We start from the raw sequence: 9,875 nt of genomic DNA, 5'->3' as shown, positions 1-9,875 counted from the left end.
GACTTGGTTTTGTTTGGAATGAATGAGCTCTCTGTAGTCTGGAAGTTTCAATAGGTCAATGAACACTGTGTTGGCTATCAGCTGGACCATTGAATCTCCAAAAAAAAGCTTTTTGTTGTGAGTGGAAGAAGGGAAACGCCAACCAAACTATCGTTTCTTTGTTTGTTTCCCTGTTTATTTATTGCATTCTTCTCCCCAGTCAACTCAGCCACCGCTCAACTCCGGATCCTGCTCAGTAGAGGTGATCCCGTGTATGTGCCATGATGACCTCCAGTGCTTTCCATGTCTCCTGGGCAGTGGGGACAATCTGGCTGGCAGGCAGCAGGAACCCGTAGCGTCCCGTGTCCCGGAGCTCAAAGGTGAAGGAGTATTTAATGCCTTGATTGTAGGTCCAGTCGATGGTTCCTCCACTTGCTTGATCTTGGTGAGGAAAGAGCAGAACTTTGCTCGCTCTGCATCTCATGGTTGTTTCATGGTAGGACATGAGGAGTGATTTTGGTTTCACTGGGAGGAGAACAACCTCCATTACTTACAGATGGTGGTGATGATGCTGCCATACTTGTATTGCGTGCCATACAGAGAGGACAGAGCTTCCACAGCCTTCTTTGCGACCTGGTGCTGGGGGGGGAAGACACAGAAATGTGATTTGGGGGAAGGGGAAAGTCTGTGATAGAACAAGGGGGGGAAAAAAAGGCTTTTACACTCATCCTAACGTCAAAAAACAGTGACAAAACTCAATAGTATTGGCCTCGGGGAGTCCCCATGGTGGAGGCAGGGCTTCTTTCCTGCTTGCATGGGGTGTAGTGTGGGTATTTCACCGTGTCCCCTATGTAGGCCCTACCAGTTCCTCCTTGTCAGGCACAGCGGCGGTGGTGTAGCCATAGGGGTAGAGCAGAAGCTGGGAGTAGCTGTGGATGGAGACGAAAGCTTTGATGTTCCCGTGGCTCTTCACAAAGTCCACGATGGCCTTCACCTCTGGCTCTGAGTTGGCGTAGGGCCCGCGGTACGTCTCCGAGCAGGGGCTGCTGCTGGCCCCAGAGCCTGGGGAGAAAAGAATGGGGAAAATATAGCATTTATTAGCACTTGGGTGGCTCAGAGAGTCACAAGAGGCCAAGGAGAAATGCTTCTGGGGCTCCACCTGTAGGACAGGACACAATCTGTCAGGTGAAAGGGAGAGTTCTGACCTCCAAACCCTGCGTCCCAGTTGCGGTTGGGGTCAACGCCGACGCAGAGGGATCCGGATCGCTTGGACCTGGTCTTGCGCCACATACGATTCTAGAAGGGCAGAACCAACTCAACCAGAATCCAGGGCTGGAGCGTCTCCAGCCTCAAGCAGAGAAGCAAAAAGCAATTTGAGGGACACGGATGGGTCATGGCTGTCCCCTTTTTAACCCAAGAAAATGTGGACAGAGAGGCTTTGAGCTCTCAGGGGCTGTGTGATAACAACATCCAGCTCCCCACCTCCAACCAATATCAGGTGAGATGAATGCCGGCTCCCTACCGAGGTGTGGGTGAAGACAAAGCCATCGGGGTTGGTGATGATCTCCAGGAAGATGTCCATCTGGTCCAGGATGTTGGCCAGACCTCCATTTTGCTCTTGGACAATCTAGAGAGGATGGTGATTTGGGGCTGGATGGAGCACCATTGAGGTGATCAGACCATGTTCCAGGGGTCTGCAGGACCTCGTAGCCTTTTGGAGGTGTAAAATCTGCCCCGTACCTTCTTGGCGAACCAAACGCCGCTTGCTTGTGTCACCCATTCACGGGAGTGGATGCCGGTGTCAATCCAAATGGCCGGACGATTTGTGCCACCTTTGCTGAACTGGAATTGCATAAATGGGGCAATTGGGACCAACTCATGAACCTGGTCATCTCAAAGGCCCCAGATCCTGTACCTTCAACACGTAGATGGGGCGGTTCTCTGTTGTACGGCCGATCTCCAGCTTGCTGACCAGTTTTGGGTTTTCAGCCACCAGCAGGTCCATGAAGGCATAGATCTGGGTTTGGGAGAGGGACGCAGGGGATCATGAGTGTGTAGGTGAATTAGAAGGTGTGGTTCTTGGGGACAGAGTTCAGTGGGCAGAATTGGTGGAAGGTGGATGGTTGGACTAGATGATCTTATATGTCTTTTCTAACCTTAACGGATCTATGATTCTATGAATGGCTCGTTAATTCCTCCATTTAGAAAAAACTCCTTTACAAAAGCAACTCTAAAATGTGACTTTTTGTTTTCCTCCTCTTCCCCTCCACCCCAAAATGCCCCAAATCTTGTGCTTCCCCCATGCAGAGTATCACCTCTTCCAGGGTGTGGTAGCTGGTGTACTCAAAGGTACTGGTGGAGAGTGGCCGAAAACGACGGCGACGAAGCATCTGCATCTGTTCAAGGTCCACCAGCGCCTGTGGGAGATGGGGCAAGATAAAACCTCGTCCCTCACCAGCCCGTGATTCCCACCCACCGCTTCCACTGGCACCACTGACCTGCACGTTCTCGATCATAATGGAGTAGGGGATGCCATTGGCCTCCAGGTGGACTTTGAGGGGCTGCAGGCTGGGGAAGGGCACACGGATGTCGACCGGGTCCCCAAGCCCACGGGGTGAAAGCCAGAAATCCAGCTGGGTTGGAAAGAAAATGGGACGAGGGTCAGACCCTTGGTTGTACCTCTCCCTCCCCATTCTGTCTTGTTTTTCTCTAGGTAACACACTATGGGTTATCTTCTCCACCTCTACTACACAATGGGACGTCACCCTCTCCCAACCAACAATGGGACATCCCTGCTTTACACCAAAGCTCAGGGGGTGCAAAGTAGAAGACTTGGAAGGGGTCCCTAAAAGCTCCCCCCGCTCCCATCCCATACCTGCAGGTGTTCCAGCTCCTGCAGCTCCCGCACCTTCTGCAGCTCGGCATCATTGTTGGGGACAATGCGTAGCACTTGGTGCCTGTGGGGTTAGAAGGTAGATTGTGGGGTCCAGCACAGCCAGCACCCCCATCCATCCCACACACAACTGTCCTTGTCAAAAAGGGACTGAACCAGCTGCTGTCTCCGTCCCAAAGTCCCTATCCCAGACACCGTCCCATCCCAGCCAATGTCCCCAACCAACCTGTTGTCATCATTCCAGTCAATATCCCCATCCCAACCACCTCTTACCCAACAAAGTTCTCGGTGGTGGCAGCAGCCACTGCCCCCAGGGCAGCCAGCAACAGGAGAACCCTCATTTCCAGCCGACTGAATCCCTCCCAGGTCCTCACAGCACCTCGGGACATCTTAAATCCTGCTGCCCTCCAGCCCGGCCCCCTCCAGCTGCCCAAATTCCCTGGGCTGTGGGAAGGATCCGAGCTGTGTGGTCAAGGTTGGGTGAAACCCGTTCCGGGAGCTGGGAACCGGATGGAGCCGTCGGTGACTCAAAGAGGGCAGGATATGGGAGAGGTAACAGCAGGTGCTGGATCCCAAATCCCACCGCCCACGGAGGAGGAGAAAAAGGGAACGTTGGGCTGTGCAAGGTGTTGGTTTTCTCATGACCCAAAGCACAGTGTTTGCTTGGGGGTTGGGAATAGGATTAAAGTTTAGCACAGGTGCGTGTTGTCTCAGCTGGGACAGGAAATTCTTAGAAGACCTTGGCACACAAAGATGTCCCCCTTTTGTCCCCACAGGTGCCCCCTCTGCCTACCCAAAGCAAAGGGAAGGGACGCCAGAGCTGCCCCAAAAGCACTAAGTTTGGGGTTGGCCATTTACCCTCTCCAATGTCCTTTGGGGTTGTTGATCCCAAAGGATGGGGATGGGCAATGTGTAAGACCAAAACAAAAATGGGAGAATAAGGTTTGAAAATTCCTAAAAACAGATTCCTAAATCTTATTTTTATATATATATACATATATATATATTTTTTTCACTGTTTCTCAGCCATATGGTCTGCTTTTTAGGTGCTTCTATATGGAGCCAGCAGTTGGATCCTATAATCCTTATGGATCATTTCCAACTCGGGATGTTCTGTGATTCATTGGACTCAATGATCCTTATGGGTCCTTTCCAATATAGGGTATTCTATGAATTTTTGGAGTCTACCATGAAAAAAAAAAAGTTCTAGCCTTAAACCACATAGAATCTATGGGATTCTTTATTGAGTTGTATGGTGGGGTAGGATCAGTGGGGTTCACCTCCCCATTATCACCAGTGGGCTCAGTATGGGTGCTGTTGGATGTGGACCAAGATGTCCAGCAGTGCCGGCCATGTCTCGGTGGCGGTGGGTATGATCTGACTGCTGGGCAAGAGGAAGCCATAGCGCCCCGTATCCCTCAGCTCAAAGGTATAGGAATATTTCACCCCGTTGTCATAAGCCCAGTCAACAGTGGTGCCAGCTGCCAGGTCTGTAGGGAAAGGAAGGAAGATGTGACCCCAACACAGAGCGTTGGCCATGTTGTAGGGTTGGTCAAGGTGCTTTGGGGTAGGGATGCTTACAGATGGTGTCTGCAATGCTGCCGTAGGTGTATTGTGTCCCGTACACTGCAGCCAGGTCGTTCACTGCCTTTTTAGCCAACTCGTTCTGCAACAGGGAGCCCCAAAACAGTGAGATCCAGCAGACTCAACATCTCCCCAAGTCATCAGGAACCCCAGGATTCAAAGCCCATCATCTTTTCCTACCCCTCTGCTCTTGCATTTCCCTGAAACACCCTTAATTTTTGTCAGAAAAGAGGCACATTTTGCAATTACTCTCCCCAAAGGACCCAGATGATGGTGGACTCAACGTGCAGGTTGCATCTAATGGGAGAAATGCTGGGGTCCCAGCACAGCCTGACCTGACTTTTCATAGAATCATCAATATTGGAAAGACCATTAGGATCATCTACTCCAACCATTTATCCCCAAAGCCAGTGATTGCAGCCCCATAGCAATCTTTGGGGGGTCATCTCACCAGTTCCTCATGATCAGGTGCAGGTGTCCTCTTGTAGCCATAGGGGAACATCAACATCTGGGAGTAGCTGTGGATGGAGATGAGTCCTTTCACGTTCCCGTGGCTTTGGATGAAGTCCACAATAGATTTCACTTCGCTCTCAGAGTGGGCATAGGGGCCATGATAGGTTTCAGAGCAGGGGTTGCTGCTGGAACCAGAATCTGGGGAATGATGGAGGAGAAATGAGGTGCACTGGAAGGGCTTTTCCCCGAATAACAGGAAGGTTCAAGGTTCTGATGTGAGAGATACCTCACCTCCAAAGCCCGCATCCCAATTTCGGTTGGGGTCCACACCAATGCAGGAGGAGCCAGCGTTGATGGACCTCGTTTTTCTCCACAGGCGGTTCTATGTGAGACCACAGGTGCACAAAGTCACCTCCATGTGCCAGCCAAAGAAAACACTGATAGACATGATGGCTGGAAGCAACCATTGGGACACGTCATCCCCCAAAGTGTCCCCACACTCACAGTGCTATGGGTGAAGGCGTAGCCATCGGGGTTGGTGACAATCTCAAAGAAGATGTCCATGGTGTCCAGAAGGGAGGTGACAGTGGGGTCACGGCCATAATCTTCAGCGAGCTGTATTGGGAGGAGAGCGGGAGCTGCCTCAGTGTCCCAGGAACAAGAGACTCTAGAACTGGAAAGGCTGTAGGATTTTTTTTTCCCCAGTTGGGTTCAACCACAGAATCCATGGAGGTGGATTGGGACTGGACTTCTGCCCTTCACCCTTTGTGGACATTCCCCGCTCTGCTTACAACCCCAACCAAGCTCCAACCTATGACCCCAAGAATATTGCCCTGACTTCAAAGACTTGTTAATCCCTTTTGTTTTTCCCTTCTCTCTCCCTTTTCACATGCATGCGTTTGGGATGAGGTTGGTGCCATTGTTTGGATTTTATTTAAGAAATTGGGATTGATTCTTGGATTGTAAGCCCAAGAATGACCCCAGCTGGTACCCAAGCTTATTGCCACGGGTGGATGCAATGATGGTTGGCTCTCTCATGCCAATGAGATTTGGGTGATGTCTCATTCACTCACAGGCACTCCCAACCCCACTTGAATGGTGATGTCTGTGTTATGGGGTTACCTTGTTGGCTGTCCATACGCCGGTGGCTTGGGTGACCCATTCACGTGAGTGGATACCAGTGTCCAACCAGACTGCTGGTCGATTCGATCCCCCAGTGCTGAACTGTGCAGAGAATGGGATGTCAGCCTTGGGGCTCCCAGAATGGCAGAAGGATTGGGGTTGGAGGCACCACTGGTCCATCTGGTTACCCCAGCTCCAATAGGTCTGTGCCCAACCCCATATCCAGGTAGGTTTGGGGAACTCCAAGGACTACACCCCATAGTGCTCCAGCACCTCATTGGGATGAAAAGAGGTTGGCCCTGTACTCACCTTCAGCACATAGAGAGGTCTCCTCTCATAGCTCTCACCAATCTGGATCTTGCTAACAAGGTTGGGGTGATCTGCCACAAGGGTGTCCATCCAGTCATAGATCTGAAAGGAGGAGGTACTGGGATGTGTAGCTCATCCTGGCTTTACCTTTGGGTTTTAGGATGTCTGGCATCAGATACAACATGCAGAGCTTGCCTGGACACAACCATGCCTTGGCTTCCAAAAACACAAAACAAACTATACAGAGCAAAGTACCTCCTCTAGAGTGTGATAGGATGCAAAATTGAACTTGTTGACACTTCTCTCCATCCGCCTGGACAGCATCATGCTTCTCTTTTCCTCGTCCAGTAATTGCTGTTAGAGAGAAAGTTTTCAGGGAGAAATATCCAACCCAGCCCCGACCCAGCCAGTGCCTTCCCTCCAAAACCCACTATCTCTACCCCATCTGTGGGTTTTGCAGAGCATTGTCCACCACTGCCTTCTCTTACCCTCGTTTCCACCATCCACTGGGGCTGCCCTACCTGCACATCCTCGATCATGATGCTGTAGGAAATGCCGTGGTGTTCCAGGAAGACTTTGACCGCTTGCAGCCTGGAGAAAGGCACCCTCAGGTCAGCCGGGCGCCCAGGTTTGGTGGGGTCACGCCAGAAGTCAACCTGGTGGGGACAAGAGGATCCAAGGTCTCCATTTCAACTGCTGTATAAGACCTAAGAAAGCCTCCATTTCAAATGTTGAAGCATCTAAGGTGTTCTCAATTCCTACTGCCTTCAAGGATCTAAGATGTTCTCCATTCCTTGAAAGATCTACAGAGTTCTCAGTCTCTACTGCCTTGAAGCATATAAGACATTCTCCATTCCTACTGTCTTCAAAGATTTAAGAAGATATCTAGAGAAATTTGAAGACCAGGAGGGTTGGGGAGTCTCTTTGCCTGACTCGACGGACCTTCTCTATAGAAATACTTCAGCCCAAATCACTCGCTGACACGTCCTTGAACAAAGAGGATTTGTGAACTGAGCAGCTGCAATGAGATGATGGAGTCACCGTGTGCCAGTTTGGGTCTTTTGGTAAAGATAAACCTTAAATCAGGTTTGTGGTGGGGAGTCTCTTCCCTGTCACTGATCTATCTCTCTGCTACTCCCAGTTGCCATAATTTCTTGCCAGGATTCAAATCCCCCACATCAACCCAGCTTCTTCATTCAAGCAAAATAATAAGTAAAAAAATGGTATTATGGTGTGCTCACCTGCAGGTCCACCTGCTCACCCAGTGCCCTGAGCAGGGCAATCTGCTCCTCATTGCTGGCCACAGCACGGAGGACTTGGTCCCTAGTGGGAGGTAGAGCCATCAGTGGGTGCAGGGGACAGGAAGGGGATGGTATGAGTGGTTTTTATTGAGTTACAAATTGTATGTTCAGAACATGCATGAGAAAAAAATGTGAGCACCGGGGAGCCCAAGGTGGTCTCACGCCTTCCTTTGATCACAAGAGTGTCTAAATTGTAGGAAACAAGGCAGGTTTGGCTTTAGCAGAAGAGAAGGGTATTTCTGTGAAACGAAGAGCACACCTTGATAACAATGATTTATATTTGGGGAGGGATTTCCAGAGATTAGCATTATGAAATAAAACCCATTAGCAGAGGTTTTAGCTTTTAAAATGGGGCCAAATGCGACATGTTGACATGTTCCTGCTCTGCTGAAGCTCAGCTCTCCAGAGGATCTGAGCTTTCCCGCAAAACCCCAAATGTGTCTCCATTCCCTGGGGAATCCCTGGAGCTCCCACCACCAGCAAAAGAAACACCCAAATGGATTTTTGCTTCACGTGTGAGGTGAGCAGGATCCATCCCCATTCCCATCCATATCCCCATTCCATCCCTATCCCAACCCCAGCTTTCAGCAAGACTCACCCCACAAAAAGCTTCTCACTGAAGGTGCCCACCAGGAGGGTGGCGAAGACCAAGAGGATCTTCATGTTGAGCAGGTGCTGGTAAACCTTGGGCCTCAAATGCATATATGAGCCCCTATATAGTCCCCCACCAAGGCCACCTCTGCCGTCCCTGCAGGGCTGCTAGCCACAAGCAGATAAGCCAGCAATGGCTTCCGGGAGCCCAAATGTTTGTTTTATTTGGAGAAGTCAATAAAAGAGCGGCCAAGTTGGGAAAGATCTGATAACATCTTCCTCCGAGTCTGGTGCTGCCACATACGGACGGCGAGGACGTGCTCCCGTGGGAGCAGGGTGGGACAGGGGACGGTGGCACAGTTGGGGGTCTTTTATGGCTTCATAACACCAAATCACAGGGTTCCTAGCTAGGATACCTTATTTGTGTTTGTGGTGATGACTGCGAGCTGGTCCCAGCTGTGGTGCCAGTGTTGAGATCTTCGTTGAGGTGGATCGTGGTGTAGCTGAGATGGGATATCTGGAGGGCTGTACCCCACATCTCAAATGACTCAGCTGTGGGCACAGCCCAGGTCCTTCCTCATTGGGTTTTGGAGCCTTCCAAGTGTGGAGACATCACTGCCCATTAAGGACTCAGCCTCAATGCTGTGCTTCCCCCAGGTCCTTCCACATTGGGTTTTGGAGCCCTCCAACAATGGAGACCCCACAGTGTGTTCTGTTGCTGGCTTGCCCTCCTGGTGGAAGATTTTCATGTGTCCAGCCTGAATCTCTTGTTTCAGATGATCCCATTGTCTCTGTTAGTGTTCCTGGTCCTGATTTCACAGTGTCCTCATAAGGATGGGAGGGCTGCTATGGATCCATCTCATCTCCAGGGCAGATCAACCCATCTCAGTGTCCCATCATGGGATGTCCTCCTGTCCTTCCTGATGGCCTCCACTGGACTTGCTCTGGGTCCTGTTGGTACTGCAGATCCCAAAAGTGAGTCAAGTCATCATCCAGCCATGTGCCTTCAGAAGAAGGGCCGGGTAAATCTCAAGACAAGGATGTTTGGATTGAGCTTCGTGGGTCTGCAACTTCAGCAAGAGTCCCTGCAGCTCAGCTGGATCCAGGAGCTTTGCAGCCCAGGTCGTCCTCACCAGCAGGGCTTTCCCAGCAGCATTTTATCACGGGTTGGAGGACAGGGTATGGGGACAGGCTGGAAAATGAGTGCCAGGAGGATAACAGGCTGCTCTATACTCAGCACAGCTGTGTTTAACGCAATAGCCGTAGCACCGCCACTTCTCATTCCCTGCCAATGAGTCTGAACTAACATTTCACCCACTTGTATCAGGAGTGTTTGCTCTCCTGCCAAGCACACGGAGCAGTGAGTAACTCACCAGCTGCTGGGGGATTAGAGGACGAGAGATAAACCTGTTAGGTTTGATAAAAGTATAAAACACTGCTAAGGGCGATTGTTGCTTGGTGCAAACACGTTTGGCATTTATTAATGAAGACGGAGCTGCAGAGTGCACCTAAGGGACCACAGGGCAGGATGCCTTGATGCAGTCTTCTTTTCAAGCTCATCTTTTGGTTGAGTCCTAAAGTCTGTGAGAACCTTGTAGGAATCTACCAGACCCACAGAAATGCACAGAAACCAACATGACGAG

At 50.7% G+C, this 9,875-nt stretch overlaps 2 protein-coding genes across 3 annotated transcripts; both read right to left on the bottom strand.

Moving 5' to 3' along the window:
- Window positions 1-150: 150 nt before the first annotated feature.
- On the bottom strand, window positions 151-3,973 carry LOC107311154 (carboxypeptidase A1-like). The gene is made up of 11 exons (XM_032448113.2): window positions 3,146-3,973; window positions 2,855-2,936; window positions 2,478-2,612; window positions 2,295-2,396; window positions 1,895-1,996; window positions 1,720-1,821; window positions 1,502-1,606; window positions 1,185-1,275; window positions 842-1,041; window positions 534-618; window positions 151-420 (listed from the first exon to the last, which is right to left on the bottom strand). The coding sequence occupies exons 1-11, from the start codon at window positions 3,259-3,261 to the stop codon at window positions 233-235; spliced, it is 1,308 nt and encodes a 435-aa protein (XP_032304004.1). The 5' UTR covers window positions 3,262-3,973; the 3' UTR covers window positions 151-232.
- Window positions 3,974-4,094: 121 nt separating this feature from the next.
- LOC107310992 (carboxypeptidase A1-like) lies at window positions 4,095-9,761 on the bottom strand. Of its 2 annotated transcripts, none has more exons than XM_015857187.3 (11): window positions 8,240-9,761; window positions 7,582-7,663; window positions 6,862-6,996; window positions 6,596-6,694; window positions 6,341-6,442; window positions 6,032-6,133; window positions 5,414-5,524; window positions 5,201-5,291; window positions 4,908-5,107; window positions 4,454-4,538; window positions 4,095-4,362 (listed from the first exon to the last, which is right to left on the bottom strand). In XM_015857187.3, exons 1-11 carry the CDS (start codon window positions 8,341-8,343, stop codon window positions 4,175-4,177), a joined length of 1,299 nt encoding a protein of 432 aa, XP_015712673.2. In that variant the 5' UTR covers window positions 8,344-9,761; the 3' UTR covers window positions 4,095-4,174. The 2 variants fall into 2 exon arrangements, with proteins under 2 accessions (XP_015712673.2, XP_085367439.1); XM_085511313.1 differs by having other exon boundaries at window positions 8,649-9,761.
- Between the last annotated feature and the right edge of the window lie 114 nt (window positions 9,762-9,875).

Source organism: Coturnix japonica, chromosome 1, assembly GCF_054131305.1.
Source record: "Coturnix japonica strain WE chromosome 1, WE-NBRP24, whole genome shotgun sequence".
Taxonomy (NCBI): domain Eukaryota; kingdom Metazoa; phylum Chordata; class Aves; order Galliformes; family Phasianidae; genus Coturnix; species Coturnix japonica.
This window is presented reverse-complemented; position numbering and strand designations above follow the sequence as displayed.

Bases quoted from the DNA above. Each gene is read 5' to 3' on its own strand.
- LOC107310992 (XM_085511313.1), bottom strand. From the start codon at position 8,770: ATGTGGGGTACAGCCCTCCAGATATCCCATCTCAGCTACACCACGATC. The intron at 7,664-8,648 runs GTATCCTAGCTA...ACCTCCCACTAG, and splicing joins TCACCACAAACACAAATAAG to GGACCAAGTCCTCCGTGCTG. The intron at 6,443-6,595 runs GTACTTTGCTCT...TCCTCCTTTCAG, and splicing joins CCTATCACACTCTAGAGGAG to ATCTATGACTGGATGGACAC.
- LOC107311154 (XM_032448113.2), bottom strand. From the start codon at position 3,261: ATGTCCCGAGGTGCTGTGAGGACCTGGGAGGGATTCAGTCGGCTGGAA. The intron at 1,997-2,294 runs GTGATACTCTGC...TCCCAAACCCAG, and splicing joins GCTACCACACCCTGGAAGAG to ATCTATGCCTTCATGGACCT. The intron at 1,042-1,184 runs GTCAGAACTCTC...TTTTCTCCCCAG, and splicing joins CTGGGACGCAGGGTTTGGAG to GCTCTGGGGCCAGCAGCAGC.